The sequence below is a fragment of the Salmo salar genome, chromosome 05 (genome assembly GCF_965601325.2).
Source record: "Salmo salar chromosome 05, fSalSal1, whole genome shotgun sequence".
Classification (NCBI taxonomy): domain Eukaryota; kingdom Metazoa; phylum Chordata; class Actinopteri; order Salmoniformes; family Salmonidae; genus Salmo; species Salmo salar.
In genome coordinates, this window is record NC_138295.1 from 38,167,779 (window position 1) to 38,185,864 (window position 18,086).

Sequence of the window (18,086 nt, forward strand, 5' to 3'; positions counted from 1 at the left end):
TCTCCTTTCCTTTCTTTTCAATTCCTTTCCATTCCCTTCCTTTTCTTTCCTCTCTTATTTCCTTTCCTCTTTGCAGTCTCAGTCAGTCTGTCTCTTTGTCTGTAGGCACAGTCTTCACCCCACACTCTTGGTAAAAAAGTGTTCCAAAATGGTTCTTCAGCTGTCCCCCTAGGATAACCCTTTTTGGTTCCAGGTAAAACTCTTTTGGGTTCCTTGTAGAACCCTCTGTGGAAAAGGTTCTACATGGAACTAAAAAGGGTTCTACCTGGGACTAAAAGGGTTCTAGCTGGAACCAAGAAAGTTTCAAAGGGTTCTCCTATGGGGTCAGCCGAACAACCCTTTTAGGCTCTAGACCTTTTTTTTCTAAGAGTGCACTGTCTGTCTGTCTGTCTGTCTGTCTGTCTGTCTGTCTGTCTGTCTGTCTGTCTGTCTGTCTGTCTGTCTGTCTGTCTGTCTGTCTGTCTGTCTGTCTGTCTGTCTGTCTGTCTGTCTGTCTGTCTGTCTGTCTGTCTGTCTGTCTGTCCTCTCCTCACCCCATCCTCTCTTCTCTCTTCGGGTAACTGGGGCTGTCAGCAGTGCTGCATATTTCAGTGTGCCAGTCGCTCTCACTTGTGTGTGTGGCTGTGACAGGAACAATGAGAGGGAAAGGGCTCCCGTTTCACAGTTTGTCTTAGTTGCTTTTTAGGCACTGATGCTGAAGTCTTGTACTGTATCTGTGCAGTGGGTTTTCTGGACTCTTTGTGTCATTCTGACAACGTTCTAACTGAGTAGTAGTTGATTGTGACAGTGTAGTAGTATATGGTTTTTGACTATGTGATTCTGGGTAGGTTTTTAGACAATATTTTATGTGAGACACCCCTGTTTTCAATACCTTTTAATACCTCACCTTGCGAGGATAAAAGCACTGAGCCTTTTTCTAAAATGATGAGATTGGAGAAGGGATCTTAGACCATGCCTCCATACAGAATCTTTCCAGATCATTGATGAAAATAGAGCTCTTTGGCTACAGATATCAGTGGTGGGCTTTGCTTCGAAAGAAATAGGCATATGTAGAACAGAACCCCATACCATAGTTACTGTAAAATATGGTGCTGGATCTTTGATGTTATGGGGCTACTTTGATACCACTGGTCCTGGGGCCCTTGTTAACCCTTGTGTGGTGTTCATGTTTTGGTTTTTCACCCAATGTTCGCAGGTCTGATGGACCCACAACATTATTTTTTTTTTTTTAAAACAATACAGCTATAACAATTTACGTAAAAATACTTAATACTTAGATGTTGACTTATATCAATTACAAGCAAAACATAATATTTGCCATTTACCTCTGCTAATGTAGATCACATTTACGGTATCAATAAAAGCTCTACGCAATTTGTTTTATAAAATGTGATTTTTGTAAACAGAAATCAATTAGAATCAAGACCTGGGTGGAATAAATCATGTTTATCTTGAACAAATATAAATGAAACAAAGTTTTCATCACTATTGATGTTTATTGCTTTGAACAGAACAAATTGGAAGGACACACTGAACACAAATTCAAAGTAAGGCCGGTCTACACACAACATAAGGGACAGAGTTTTACTGTCTGTGTGTTGCAAATGTATTTCTTGCACTTGATGCATGTGTACTGTGTCTTCCTGTCCTTGGGTCCACACACATCACAGCGCTTCTTCTAGAATGATGATAACACTTAGTTCAGGAATTTTACTAGCATCTCACTCACTCACTCACTCACTCACTCACTCACTCACTCACTCACTCACTCACTCACTCACTCACTCACTCACTCACTCACTCACTCACTCACATATATAGTTACAGCAGGCCAAGGTAGGAGAGTCAGACACACACACATGCAACAACATCACTCACACTTCTGGTATTGGAGTTGTTGGTTATGTGGGTTGGGCGGATGGGGAACCAGCATCCTCCTCCTGAGTCATCCTTACGATGGCTGCAAAAGCTGGGGTGCTTGGGATATGTTGCCTCCTCTGGATTTGAGGTTTTACCAATTCCTTGCCCAGCTCCTCGAGAAAGAGCCATCTCCTCTGGAGCTTCCCTCTGTTCCAATCTGGGTTCAACGCCATCCAGATGACAACGACGTTGTACGCCGAGATGTCCAAAATGTTGAAGAATATCACAAGTGGTCAGCGTAGGGTTCTTCTTTTGCAGCTGTAGCCTGTCACCAGCTTGTCTAAATTGTCCACCCCTCCTTTGTGGCATTGCAATCCATTATGATTTCTGTTTTTTGATGTTCCTGGTAACAGATTGTCCCATCCCTATGCAGCGTACTCATGAGTACCACAGTTTTGCCTTTCTTTGGCACATATTTTACTATTGACGTGTGTGCCGTGAAAACAAACTTAGAGGAATTGATAGGCCTGTTCTATGTATTCAACAGCTGAGGTGGGAGCTCTGGCATGTTATTTCGTACTCTTTGTACCATCATCAGCTTCCTCTTGAGGAGCTCCTGTCCCAGCTTGTGCAAAGTAAAAAAGTTATTGCATGTGATGTTGTGGTAACGGAGTCCCGGTGTCATGTCCAGGACCACCTGCATCCCTTGGTTCTTCTCAGGGGCTCTTCCATCTGGCTTCCCCATATACACCTGCAAGTTCCACGCATAATGAGGAAGCAGCATCCCAGGCAGCCCAGATCTTGATTCCATATTTTGCGGGTTTAGACGGTATGTACTGCCTGAAGGTGCAGGGGCCCCTAAATGGCATAAGCTGCTCATCAACAGTAACGGGCCCAGGGTTGTAAAACAGGGGAAGGCGGTCCACCCACTTTTCCCACACTCATCTGATTGCAGCTAGCTTGTCTCTCTACCGGCGAGCTGGTCTGGTGTCTCGGTTATCGAAACGGATAATCCTGGAAATAATGTGGACGTTTTCCAGAGACATTGTTGCACAGAAAAGTTCTCTGTTGCATCCTAATCACTAATTTCGTCGTATCCAATTGGTAGTTACAGTCTTGTCTCATCGCTGCAACTCCCGTACGGACTCGGGAGAGGCGAAGGTCGAGAGCCGACCCAACCAAGTCACACTGCTTCTTGACACAATTTCCACTTAACCCGGAAGCCAGCCACACCAATGTGTCGGAGGAAACACTGTACACTTGGCGACCGTGTCAGCGTGCATGCACCCGGCCCGCCACAGGAGTCGTAAGAGCACGATGGGACAAGGACATCACTGCCGGCCAAACCCTCCCTTAACCCTTGATGACAACTTTGCACGCTCTTGGCATTCTCTCAACCAGCTTCATGAGGTAGTCAACTGGAATGCATTTCAATTAACAGGTGTGCCTTGTTAAAAGTTAATTTGTGGAATTTCTTTCCTTAATGCATTTGAGCCAATCAGTTGAGTTGTGACAAGTTAGGGGTTGTATACAGAAGATAGCCCTATTTGGTAAAAGACAATGTCCATATTATGGCAAGAAAAGCTCAAATGGGCAAAGAGAAATGACAGTCCATCATTACTTTAAGACATGAAGGTCAGTCATTCCGGAAAATTTCATGAACTTTGAAAGTTCAAGTGCAGTCGCAAAAACCATCAAGAGCTATGATGAAACTGACTATCATGAGGACCGCCACAGGAAAGGAAGACCCAGAGTTACCTCTGCTGCAGAGGATAAGTTCATTAGAGTTACCAACCTCAGAAATTGCAGCCCAAATAAATGCTTCACAGAGTTCAAGTAACAGACACATCTCAACATCAACTGTTCAGAGGAGACTGTATGAATCAGGCCTTCATGGTCAGATTGCTGCAAGGAAACCACTACTAAAGGACACCAGTAAGAATAAGAAACTTGCTTGGGCCAAGAAACATGAGCGATGGACATTAAACCGGTGGAAATCTGTCCTTTGGTCTGATGAGTCCAAATTTGAGATTTTTGGTTCCAACCGCCTCACAAGTCCTCAACTGGCAGCTTCATTAAATAGTACCCGCAAAACACCAGTCTCAACGTCAACAGTGAAGAGGCGACTCCGGGATGCTGGCCTTCTAGGCAGAGCTCCAAAGGAAAAGCCATATCTCAGACTGGCCAATAAAAAGAAAAGATTAAGATGGGCAAAGGAACACAGACACTGGACAGAGGATCTCTGCCTAGAAGGCCAGCATCCCGGAGTCGCCTCTTGACTGTTGACGTTGAGACTGGTGTTTTGTGGGTACTATTTAATGAAGCTGACATTTGAGGACTTATGAGGCATCTGTTTCTCAAACTAGACACTCTAATGTACTTGTCCTCTTGCTCAGTTGTGCACTGGGGCCTCCCACTCCTCTTTCTATTCTGGTTAGAGACAGTTTTGCGCTGTTCTGTGAAGGGAGTAGTAGACAGCGTTGTACGAGATCTTCAGTTTCTTGGCAATTTCTCGCATGGAATAGCCTTCATTTCTCAGATCAAGAATAGACTGACGAGTTTCAGAAGAAAGTACTTTGTTTCTTGCCATTTTGAGCCTGTAATCGAACCCACAAATGCTGATGCTCCAGATACTCAACTAGTCTAAAGAACACCAGTTTTATTGCTTCTTTAATCAGAACAACAGTTTTCAGCTGTGCTAACATAATTACAAAAGGGTTTTCTAATGATCAATTAGCCTTTTAAAATGCTAAACTTGGATTAGCTAACACAACATGCCATTGGAACACAGGAGTGACAGTTGCTGATTGTTTTACTTTTTTAAAAACATTTTAGCAGACGCTCTTATCCAGAGTGACTTACAATAGTGAATGCATACATTTCATACATGTTTTTATTTTTGTCCGTACTGGTCCCCCGTGGGAATCGAACCCACAACCCTGGCGTTGCGTACACCATGCTCTACCAACTGAGCCACACGGGACGATAATGGGCCTCTGTACACCTATGTAGATATTTCATAAAAAAATCAGCCGTTTCCAGCTACAATAGTCATTTACAACATTAACAATGTCTACACTGTATTTCTGATCATTTAGATATTATTTTAATGGACAAAAAATGTTTCATTTCTTTCAAAAACAAGGACATTCTAAGTGAACCCAAACTTTTGAACGGTAGTGTATATATTGATAGATTTATTTAAAATCTATTTTCCTTCATTGTTTTCCCCTAACCCTACCACCCCTCACCTAATTGGAGTAAACTAATTAGGCTTCTACTTCCAGCTTTTTGTTTTTAATCCCACCCTTCAGCTACCCTCAACCCCTCCCATCTATCTCTGAAGACCATCCAGTTTTGTTTTTGCCGTGTTTTTAACTGTGTTGTTTCACAAAAGTTCTGAACCTACAGTATATATATATTTCCGGACACAGTAGATTTGACATTAGTTATCTTGTTGTTTTTAGTCCCACCTGTCAGCTCCACTCACCCCCTCCCATCTATCTCTGAACAGCATCTGGTTGTGATTTGAAGAGGGTAGTCCCAGAAGTGCAGACGAAGGATCTCAAGGATCTGAAAATATTATTTATGGAGGAATGGTCTAAGATCCCACCCAATGTGTTCTTCAATCTCATAATAAGGTTTTAGTAAAAGTCTTTATCCTCAGGTGAGGTATTGAAAGGGATTGAAAAAGGGGCGCCAATACATTTGAGCCCTGTCTTTTTGAGAAAAAAAGATTACTTGTTTCACAAAATCTCTTTCTCTGAGCAATTGTATTAACATAAAATAATATAATTTCCCTTTTTTTTGCAACCTATATAGCTCAGCATATGAATCATTTCTTTTTGACAGTCTTTTTTTCACCCATCTTTAATCAAGGGTGCCAATAACTTTGGACCTGAGTGTGTGCGTGTCTGTGTGCTTACGTGTGCATGTGTGTGTGTGCGTCTGTAGGGTCACGTACATGTGAGGTACACTGAACCCTCTCAGCGCTAGTCTGCAGGCTATCCTATCAGTCATGCTCCATGTTTCATAAAGCGTTCTGATGAGACCGGGATGAATGGCTTAGATTTCAGCAGTGTGTCATAGCTAGTAATGATGGAGGATGGATGGTTTAGAGATCCCCATGCGTCATCACACTACATCAGCTACTCTGATAAAGTAGGCCAGATACCATATTATCCACAATGCATCACACTGGATAACGAGACCAAAGTCTGACTCTAATAGGAGTTGTGTGTCAAAATAAAAGATTTTTTCCAAACAATCACACAAAGACAAAAAAAAAGCACCCAAACATAACATTAATGTAATTCTGTTTCTCTTCTTGGCTGGTTGTGATTGGAGGAGAGAGTAGCGTGGTCATGCACTTGCTTTGTTAGTCTCCTGTTTACGTCCAACTATCTAATCCTCATTCACTTTCCAGTCTCCTCTAACATAGTTTCATACTTCTGAAGCAAAGTGTCTGTGGCCCCATGTGTCATTCCTCTGACCTTGTCTAACTCTTGCTACAAACGCACAATGCTCCCAAATTCCTCCAAATCCCGTTTCGTGAATACCTCCATTCTGCCCGCACTGTCAGTATTCCCTGTTTTCCAGGATTAGGGCGGCCGTTAAAACCGTGTCTAAGTGACGATTCCACTTTGGTGCTTGCGCAATGCGATTATAGGAAATGATCTTCATGTCGCAGTGGCTGTATAAGAGCAGAGCAGAGGAGAGAGAACAAACAGACACGCCAGTCATTCTCAGTCTCAGGAGCCGGTGACTCCTGCCCGCCTTCCTCCTCTAGTCCTCTCACCGTCTTTTACTAGTCTTCTCTTTCTCCCTATATCTTTCTGTTTTTGGGGATTTTTCCACTTTTTTTTTAATTCTTTTTTTTTTACAGCGCTGTCACTCTTTCTCTCGTTATGTACTCCCCTCTTACTCTTCGTTCTGTCCATCTCCTTCCTCACGCATATCTCACCACCTCGCCTTTACAGTCTAGGCGAATGATACAGTAGGTTGCAAATGGCAGGAATAACTAGTGAAAACGGCCTGGGTTAAAAGGGTTTTCAGTACCTCTAAGGAGCTGTAATATATGGTGGACATGCAACCTCCACACAGGGCTACCAATGAAAGGGTAACGTCAACACACACACGTGCAGGCACGTGCCACACACACACACACACACACACACACACACACACACACACACACACACACACACACACACACACACACACACTAAACTCGGTTCATCTGAAGTGGGAAGCATGTCCTTTTTTTTCTCATTTGCTTGTTGATGATGCATTTAGGTGACTACGTTTTGATGTTGAAAGTGGAAGATGATGTTTCATGTTTTCTAAGAAGAACTACAGAGAAAACGGAGGCTTTGCGAACAGATGAGTTCCGGAGAGGGGAGCAGGCTGAGACACTCTTTCAAACTGCTTCCAAAGTGTCTCACTCTGCAGACCAGAGCTCCACTGCATTATTCAGTCTTATTTAAATAAGTGCATTGAGGCTTCTTGCACCAAGGCTGGACCTGCACTGAACTCACTGCACTGCACACTCAGCAGTGCACACTGCTGTAATATATCCTGTTACATATGAAGGAGACTGGTATCACACAATACATTTAGACCTTAGTGCCTTCTCCTATATCTATCTATCTATTGAGAGAGGGGCAATGTCGTAGTGTAGATGATTAGGGTTGTCTCTTTGAGAAACACGGTGTGCCCGGGTTTTCGATTGCTGTTCAAATGTAGATTTGCTCTGTCTGCAGCGAGTTATTGTGTTGATGAGTATCTAGCTGAGCGCTTGCTTGGTGATATTAGACAGGCACACAGCTGTGTACTCTATCTCTCGTTTCTTACACGGTTGGAGATTTCCTTTTTCATTTCCGCAGGGGAGAAAGACACATGCACGGCGGCATCCCAAACAGATTTAATAACTGAACCACGGTTATCGTTTATGTGGTGTGTGTCTGAGTGGCTGGGATTGTGTGCATGTATTTATCAAGCAATATGTGGTTTTGTGGGGGTGGGTGGGAGTGTTTGTGTCATGTGTGGCAAATCAGTTCATCTCATCTCTAGTAGAGAGCCAGGATCTAGGGAGAACAAAAGAACTGAATGAAAAATCTCCCCCTCCTGGTCAAAGGCTGAACTAAATCTATCTCTCTGTGTGTGTGTGTGTGTGTGTGTGTGTGTGTGTGTGTGTGTGTGTGTGTGTGTGTGCGCGTGCGCTCAGAGCTCTATTGATATCTATTGCCAATGTGTTTCTATTCATTTAGATAAAGATAGTGGGGTCCAGGCCATATTCCTTCACTTATACTCATATGTGTGCATGTATTAAATGCCTGGTGAATTTCATCAGGTTTATATACATTATGTCAAGTTTAAGCATGACTGCGTTCTTGGCAAGACGGACATGTTTCTATTTTTCCCTGCAAACCTAACAGATGGGGGTTGGAGGATCATAATATTTGTGCGCTACAAATGTTTGTTGTGTTTCTCTTTTGGATACAGATGAGAAGTGAAACATTAAGGCAGGATCCTCGAAGTCGCCCCCAGTCTCTCTCACACACACAACCCAGAAAACTAACGGTATAGTAAAATCCCTGAATATACATGTCTCAATGTGTTACGTAGCTATACATGTCGTCTCAGTCTCTCTCAGCGTCTCCCTATAAGTGTGTAACAGTGTGTCACCGGCAATAGTGTCACTGACATTGTGTGTACGTAATAGGTCGTCCTTGTGGGGTCCCCGTCCTTGGTGCATGGTAGTGCTCGTCAGAATGGGGAAATGAGGGAGGGCTGGGGGGGAATAGGAGGGAGGCAGCATGTGTGTCACCGTGGGGGGGGTATTAGTGAATCTATTATGCTGTGGAGCTCTTACCCCGCTGGAGGTGGTCCCAAGGGGACTGTAAATCTACCGGACACCACCTGTGTCCCCAGCCACTCCGAGAGCCAATCAAAGAGCCTGTTATAGGCGTGGAGGTTTGGACAGCCTATCAGAGTGATTACTACCGATGCCTATTGTGTGGATATCCAATCAAACAGCCAACCATAGCCTTGGTTTTAATGGCATGGTTAGTTTCCTGGCCTTTATATTGCTAAAGCAATCCATTTGTTGGATTAAATGTAGTCGTTTTATGCACTAACTCAACTTATATTAGCCACACACACACACACACACACACACACACACACACACACACACACACACACACACACACACACACACACACACAGACATGCACGCAAGCACGCACACAACACACGCGCATACCCCAGCTAGCACATAACGTTCTGAGAACCATATGTTGCTTAGAGCTTGGTGAGAGCGTGGTTGTGCCTATGCTTATTTTGCATACAACCTTCCCATAACATTTCCTACAGGTTTCCTCATGGTTCTATATAAAGTCATGCTCTCAAATTGTCCAGAGAACGTTACGAAACAACGTTCTTATGTGGGAATTCCAGGACTTCAGCATAATGTTTTCTGGAGGTTTCCTCATCGTTCTATTTAAAGTAATGTTCTTTGAAGATTAAACGCGTACGGACACACAGGTGTGATAATTCTACAGTGGTCCCTGCAGCGTGCGCTCAAACCGGTGGGATTAGAACACTTATTTAGAACGTCCAGTTACGGCGGATGCAACAGTCAGCGTTTGAGCTGGCCACTGTTTTTTTTACAGGAACATGTTGCATAAACACAGTCTTTACAATGGTATGTCCTCAATGTGAGCAGTCCTAGCGCTAACTGAAGAAAGAGAGACCTAACACAAGCTGTCATATTTAGCTATCTCTTGGCTGACAGGTTCTGCAAGTTCTGTTCTGACTGGAGATATGCAAATGCCTGCATACTTGATCTGGGGAAACACTGGGGAAGTGCTTGGGCCCTCGTCGAAGAGAGAAGTTTGTCCGGCTCAGTAATACCTCAAACGTAAATTGTCGTCAACAGCGAAATGAGCTACTTCTATGTGAATTAATTAATTCACACTGTTGTTAGAAAATAAAACTTGTTAGAAAATCATTTGAAATTGACAAGTTGAAACATAGCCTATACTGTAGATAATTAACAGGCAGCATGCCTTGGTTTGAGGGCTGTGTGAGTTAGCTTTCCTGTTGCGCAACAATCACATTTTGGAACAGTGAGTGCAGTCTGACATCACGCGCATAGAAAAACTCACGCTGCGGTGACCATTATAGATATTTGGAACTCACGCAAAGGTTAAGAAAACTTTCCATCAAAACCACAAGAAAGCGTTAGCAGAGTCAGCAAAGTGTTATTTTAAAACTTATATATCGTTCTCAGCATTAACAAAAACTCTCTCAACACACCTGAAGTGTGTTCAGATGTGTTGGCCGCGTCCACTACTTGGCCACACCTGATCTTAATGAATGCTTGTTTCCTTTCAAATAGGGTCCGTTTGAATGGACAAAAACATTTACAGCTTTGTATGAGTTTTAATTAAAAACATGGCATGGTTACTCCATCTTGCTGGCGCAACGGACTAATTCCGTGGATAGAGAGCAGACAGACCATAGGTTCAAATCTCACTGATGCCATACAACACTGAAATAGAAATGTGTTTTCATGATTAATGCCTAATCAAATGAATTTCCTGTCTGTGCTTAGTGTTCAAAACAGTTACCCTAAGCTAGCAGTGTTATTGAAACATGTTCTCAGAATGTTATTTAATTGCCTTCAAATAGCCTATAATTTCCGTTCTAAACATTAATAAAACCTGCCAGAAGACTTTCAGGGAACCATAGAGAAGGGTTTTCTGAAACTCCCTGCAACCTAAAAAAACTGACGTTCCCGGAACCGGCTAAATGTTCAGTTTTAACGGTCAGGAAACGTGTGGCTTTGTTCCCAGAACCAATGGGAAACCAAAAACGTACGTTCGCACAACTTCCAAGGAATCACATTTTTTTTGCTGCCCCCCCCCCCCCCACACACACACACACACACACACACACACACACACACACACACACACCGTTTCCCATTCCCAAGTCAGCGCATATCTAGTCCAAGCACTCAGCCTCACTCCTGCCTGTGAGAGGGTTTTGTTGGCTTGTTTGTGTATCAAATCCTCCACATACTTTTCTCCCTGCAGCTAAACTAGTAACCCAGACACTTGCATGCATGCTGAATTCCAATTAGGTTCAGCTCTGCAGCTACAATACCACACTGTTGTCCATTTACTTTACTAATGATAGTGTGCTTGGTCTTTTCCGAGAGGTCACTTTTCCTTATGCACGGTTATTCTGATATGAATATGATAGCTATAACATTACTTTCATGTCTTTCTATCAATTTGACATAAGCCATGAACGTAGATAGACACCAATTCACATACATAGATAGACACCAATGTGATTTCAGCCATGGTACGATGCTAGTTTTCATTCCAGTTATTTTTCTGTCACAGTGCAGTAGCTAATTATGAGATTCTGAGGCATTGTGTCATTGTTTTCCATGTTAGTGAGTTTTGAGTTTGGTTACTCTGTCTGCAGCTATATCAGCGGGGTGTGTGTGTGAGCGCGCTCTGTATTGCCGTGTCCTGGTTTTTGTCTTGTTCCTCTTCCTGTGCCTCTGGTCCTGCCCCTGTCCTACTTACTCCAGAAACAGAGCAGAGCAGATTTGGAAATAAATGATTAAATGCTAGTTGGATTAAATACTGGGAGTAATTCATCTCTCATAGTGGATATATGTGTGTGTAGTTCTGCTATCGTGTGTGTGTGTGTGTTTGCACATGGGCGTGTGGTGTGTGTGTGTGAGGTTTAAGAACTCCTCCAATCTATCTCTGTGAATAATTTGTGGTTATGAAAAATATATAAAGGAATAGGCAATTGGCCCTGCAATATTACAAGAGTTATTGGTTTAGTCTGCATGACTTCTCCTCATACAGGAAGTGTACTGTACATCCTTACACATTTCTCACTGCTCACATTTCTCCATCCTCTCTTCCTCTCCCTTCTTCTCCCCATTTCTGCTCTCTTCCCCCTTTCTCCCTCTGTTGTTTTCTCTCCACCTCTCTCATTCTTTCCTTGCACCCCTTCCCCTCGTTCATTCTACTGTATTTCTCCCTCTCCCTTTCTGTCCCATTCTCTCACTCGACTCCCTCTCTCTCTCGCTCCCCCCCGACCCTTCCCACTGTATATTCGTCGTTAGTGTGATGCTGCAGTAGGGTGGGGTTCTGCTAATAGCATTGTTATAACACGGTCCTGCATTGTCGCTCTGTTACACAAGCCCACAGAGCGCTGTATCTCTGCTGCTCTGCTCTTACAGCAGGCATGGGATACATAGAGAAGGCATAGAGCTGGGGAAGATGGGTCACTTTGTGGTACAGAAAGGGTATTTCTTCTGTTAGAAAAAGTATTGTCCATAACCGAGGCGTAGTACTAAAGACAGCAAGGCAGCTTATACAGTCAGGTCCAACATTTTTGGCACCTTTGATAAAGATGAGGAAAAAATACTGTATAAAGTAAATAATACAAATAATGAGCTATATTTATGGTCCAAAAAATGTGAAAATATTATTTTGTACTTAATACAATTGGTCAGAGAAAAAATAAGTAATAATTGTTTCTTTAAAAAAGATGGGTATCAAAAATATTGGTACTCCTGTTTTCAATACCTTTCAGTACTTCACCTTGAAAGGATAACAGCACTGAGACTTTTTCAAAAATGTTTTATGAGTTGAACACATTGCGAGGGATCTTAGATCATTCTTTTATCCAGAATCTTTCCAGGTCCTTGATATCCTTTGTCTGCGCTTATGGATTGTGTTCTTCAATTCAAACCATAGGTTTTCAATGGGTTTCAAGTCTGGAGACTAAGTCTGGAGGCCATAGTAAAATGTGGATTTTTGTGGTAAATGAACCATGTCTTTGTGGATTTTGATGTGTGCTTGGGGTTATTCTCTTGGCCGGAAGATCCACTTGCAGCCAAGTTTCAGCCTCCTGGCAGAGGCAACCAGGTTTTGGGCTAAAATGTTCTGGTTCTGGGTAAAGTTCATGATGCTGTTGACCTTAACAAGGACCCTAGGACCAGTGGAATAGTGATGGGGAAAAAATCGAAACAGTTACATATCGCAATATTATTTTGGAGAATATGATATTGATATGTTGACTCCAAGTATTGATTTGTACAAAAATAAATAAAAAACAATGCTTTTATTTTGCTCGGTAGCGTTAACCAGTGCTAGTCGGCTGCACCTGCGCCAAAACTCAGGTATTTTTCATCCTATAGCTTGTTCTTCATCTTCTTTTTAAAAACGGAGCCAACATGTTTTCAGCACTTTAATTTCCATGACTGATCAAAACAAATTCCCAATTCCCAGCCCTACAGTGATAACAAAATAGCCCCATAACATAAAAAAAAACACCACCATATTTTACAGTAGGAATGGGCTTATTTTCTACATATGCTTCCTTTTTCCAAAGCCAAACTTACCACTGGTGTGCATGGCCAAAGAACTCTATTTTCATGTCATCTGACCATAGAACTGGTTCCAATCAAAGTGCCAATGTGGTTTAGCAAACTCCAGGAGTTTACATTTTTGAGAGCTTGTTGTTCATGGTGACACCTTTCAAACCAATGAAGGTTCAGAACTTCAAACTCAATTACCTCAGAATCAGCTTTTTGCAGATAGAACCTAGTTTTTTCCCCCGTTTTTTCCCCCCGTTTTTTTGATATGTAGAATAATCTATATACATACAAGAAGTATACAGATAGACAATGATAACATATGCTAGGGGGTACAACACATTACAGATTATACAAAGACCTTAAAAGAAACACACATATTGATTGTTTTAACAGCTTTCTTTTTAGAAGAATGTTGGATGGTCTTAATGTACTGCTCGAATTCCTTATAGAAGACACGGAAGAGTGTTTTTTTTATTACTGAATTTACATTTATGAATATGAAATTTTGCCATTGGCACAATTAGATTTATGAGGTCAAATTGTTTTTCTTAATCTTTATTATAGTTAAGGAAACCGAGCAGCACATTCTTCCATAACAAACAAAGGTCATCAAGAATATTAACAATTATAAAACTGTGAATATCTTTCCATAATTGTTTTTACATGTAGACAATTCCAAAATAAATGTGAAACTGTTTCTGGATGCTCAACACAAAAAGTACAGTCAATGTTCATGTCTTTTTTGAGTTTCTTCGGGTGATGATTCGCAGGGTAATACTTATGGATCATCCTGAAAGTGACCTCTTTGACCTTGTTAACAAGCAGGTATTTGTGTGGTAATAACCAGACTTTTTTCCAACAGATATTAGCGACCAATGTATTCCAGTAACTTGTGACATAAGGAATGTATACAATATCCCTTTGAAATAAAGCACGTATAGACCTATTGTTCTGAGCAAGCAAGGAGAATCACATTTTCCCTATTGGAGAGTCGACAGGATTAAGCGAGGGTAGGTCAAGAAGGTGAGGTCTGGCTACACCTCTAAACAACATGAGAGTTCCAGATGGAATAGCATCAAAGACTATGGCGAACTCTCTAGGTGTTACAGGGATATTGTAACGAGATAAGAATTCCTCATAATTGAGTAACAATCCTTCTGCATTAAAAAGTTGACTCACCAGTAGGATATGATTATTGAACCAGTTCTTAAAAAAATAAAGACTTGTTTCTATACAAAATGTCCTTATTGTTCCAAATGAAATACCTATACAGGGAAAAATTATGTTTATATATTAACGACCATGCTAGGAATAATTGTCTATGAAACGCAGATCATTTTGCAGGAATTTTATCAATGTTATAGTTACAAAGTACATAAAATTGAGGCCACCAAAACGGGAGAAGATATAATGAAGGATGAAATTCCAAATTGAAGTTGGATTCTTTAATTAGCCCAATTTATCTTAAAAGTATTATTCAAAGTAGGAAAACAGATGGAACCTAGTCCCAAGCTCTCGATTTGTTGGATGACATATAATAGAGCTCCCATACCTACTGTAAAATATAGTGGTGGAGCTTTGATGTTATGGGTCTATTTTGCTTCCACTGGTTCTGGGGCCCTTCTTAAGGTCAACAGCATCATGAACTTTACCCAGAACCAGGACATTTTAGCCAAAAACCTAGTTGCCTCTGCCAGGAGGCTGAAACTTGGCCGCAAGTGGATTTTCCAGTAAGAAAGTAACCCCAAGCAAGTACACATCAAAAAGCACGAAGAAATTGTTAATTGACTACAAAATCAACATTTTGCTATGGCCATCTTATCTCTGGACAAGAACCCCATTGAAAACCTGTAGTTTGAATTGAAGAGGGCAGTCCATAAGTGCAGAAGAAAGATATCAATGATCTGGAAAGATTCTGTATCAATGAATGCTCTAAGATCCCACCCAATGTGTTCTCCAATCTCATAAAACATTGTACAGTGCCATTATCCTCGCAAGGTGAGGGATTGAAAGCTATTGAAAACAGGGGTGGCAATAACTTTGAGCCCTATCTTTTTGAAAGAAAAAAAAGATTATTCATTAAACAAAATATATTTCTCAAAGCAATTGGATAAGTATAAAATAATATCATTTTCTATTTTGTTTTAGCGTACAGTATAGCTCAGTATTTGCTCATCTTAATTAAGGGTGCCAATAATTTTGGACCTGACTGTATTTGTATATCATGTAGCTGCTGCTCCTACATACTGTGATTAACCTGGAGAGAAATACACAGACAAAGTGGTGTGTGTCTGTACCAGTATCTGTTCCTCATAAAGGGATATGGTTACTGTATGGTGGGGCGTCTTTGGTGCCTTGGCTCAGTGAGGGTGCAGGGGCCTGGGCAGGCGGAGTGAGCAGGTCAGCCTCTCTGATAGGGTGTTGGGGTGGAGAAGGGAGCTGCTAGCTTCTGCTGTCACAGCGAATATGCTGCTCTGCTGCGGAGCTACATTACGCTGTGTGTGTGTGTGTGTGTGTGTGTGTGTGTGTGTGTGTGTGTGTGTGTGTGTGTGTGTGTGTGTGTGTGTGTGTGTGTGTGTGTGTGTGTGTGTGTGTGCAGTATTTTGCATGCGGTATCTTTGGGTGTGTGTGTGTGATTGTTCTTGTTCGGGTGTCACGTCGTGGCGAGTATGCTTTGTGCTCAGAGATGACAGGGCAGTGTGAATATGAACAGAAGCAGATAGGAATCTCACTCTGAAAATGAGAGCTGTGTAGAAAGGAGGAGATCCAGAAGGAATTGTGTTTCCATTCATTCTCTTCTCTGCCCTGAAAATAAGCCTTCAGCCGTGTGGGTGTGTGTGTGTTTGAGTGTGTGTGCTCCCTCATGGTGAGATGTGGTTGCCATGGAGACCGGCGAGCTGTGCAGAACGAGAGCGGAAGAGAGGGGGAGGGGGGAACTCGCCTGTGAGTGTGTTCTGCTTACACCCCATCCCCCATCCCACCTTCATGTGCTTACACAGACACACTCTCTCACACACAAATGCACACACCGACATACACACTCAAGCACAAACATCCAAAGGAAGAGAAGTGCACTCAGCAATATGAAACAGAGGGTTTTTTTGTTCACAAAAGAAAATCAACATTAATAATAGGCTACTCATCCCCCTTCTCCTCCCAGACACACCCCAATGTCAAGATGCACAGGCACACAGTCATTAACCCCCCCCCCCCCCCCCAAACCTCCCTTCATACCCACCCTCTAGCTTTATCTCTCTCTGCCCCCTCCTGGTTAATAAGATAGACAGAAAGAGGCAGGGTTAACCACTAGATTCGACATGCACCACTTGTCTACATTCAGGAAGCAAACATTATGTCTCTTCATTTACCTACTGTTCACGAGTTCTTAATAATGTAGTAGCGCATTAAATGATCATACCCTTCGCAAATGTGCGATCTCGTTAAAAGGAAGTGTAATGAGGAATTAGGAATGAAATGTGATTAATAGTTTGGGTGATTCCATGAAGCAGAGTTTCAATGTCATTGGTTTCCTATACCCATGTATGTGTGTATTAGCAAAGACAGTACAGTATGAAGATGGGCAGAAACTGCTTCTCCAGTGGAAATCCCCGATCACACTTGTAGATGATGTCATGGCGACGTTAGCTAGCTAAGCTCATGTACAGAAACGCGTAAGCGCCAAACTGCGTATGTGCAGGCCGTCAAATCAAAAAGCACTCCTTCGATATAAGATTTGTTCTGGATGAAAATGTAAACGTGTCGGTTTGTTACTTTCTCGAGGTTGGAGTAACAACACGTTCAGCTACTTCAGACATTGGCCCGAATCTAGGTTGTGCCTTTTAGATTTAGAGAAAATGAACGACTAAGGAAGACTTTTTTTTTTTTTTACTCCTCTCATTGACTTCTCAAATCCCAAACCCCTGGTCTGTTTGGTCTGTTTCGCAAGCTTTCCCAGAAGTCTTGCGCTGTTGCGCCTCTTGGTTTAGAAACTCTGTGGTGTTAGTTTAGGAGTGTTTGTGTTTTTGCTTGTGTGCACGCCTCAGTTTTTAATAGTGTGTGTGTGTGGTGTGTGTGTGTGTGTGTGTGTGTGGGCGGATCCTCTACCGGCCCAGCCCAGCAGTAGCCAGCACTGGGAGAGGAAGTGATGTGGTTGGTTTGTGACATCAGCATATTTCAAACCTCAGAGGAGTAATCAATCTCCCACGGCACAACCTTACTGAGCATGCTCTGATTAGGACCTGACGCTGCACTCATGGTGGCTCAATGGCAGAGATGGATACGGGCCTCCAATGCCATCTATCAGTGGATATGACTGGACATGGGTCAGCTAGCATTTCCTTTACCATAGTGGGTTAAATCGAAACATCATTAGTTACATTTTTCACTACTTGAAGAGCAATGATAGTATGTGCAGCTTGCCATTTAACATCCTTTTGCTGGAATAGTCTTTAAACTCCAAGACTGGCGATTGATAGATCTCTAAGTGCTGTGTAGATATGAATATGAAACCCCTTTTCCCTGGTAAACCGCTACAACTTCATAATAAGCGCTCATTATTGGCTTTCAGGACATACTATTGTTTGTTCCCTCTGTGCATCTGAAAGTGGGATATGACAGCAGCTCTTCTTCTTTGAGTTTAATTTGTTAGAGAGTAGTTAGCTGTGTGTTTGTTAGGGAGTGTAGTTCTGCTGTGTGTAAGCAGTTCAGTTTGGTTTTAGCTGTGTGTTTGTTAGAGTAGTTCTGCTGTGTGTAAGCAGTTCAGTTTGGTTTTAGCTGTGTGTTTGTTAGGGAGTGTAGTTCTGCT

The 18,086-nt window shown here is 42.3% G+C and overlaps 1 protein-coding gene and 1 non-coding gene across 9 annotated transcripts in view; one reads left to right on the forward strand and one right to left on the reverse strand.

The window, feature by feature from the left end:
• The window catches only part of LOC106604881 (protocadherin alpha-C2), a 212,718-nt gene that overhangs the window by 77,553 nt on the left and 117,079 nt on the right, over positions 1-18,086 (forward strand). For 7 of the 8 annotated variants that reach the window (XM_045718169.2, XM_082975195.1, XM_045718167.2 and 4 more), the window contains exon 2: positions 8,365-8,442. The exons of the other annotated variant lie outside the window; for it this stretch is intronic. In XM_045718169.2, the coding sequence (XP_045574125.1) occupies positions 8,365-8,442 (78 nt within the window). The remainder of the gene's footprint in view (positions 1-8,364; positions 8,443-18,086) is intronic. 8 annotated transcript variants of the gene reach the window in all.
• trnaa-cgc (transfer RNA alanine (anticodon CGC)) lies at positions 4,771-4,844 on the reverse strand. Its single transcript has one exon. It is a non-coding gene; the product is annotated as a tRNA-Ala (tRNA).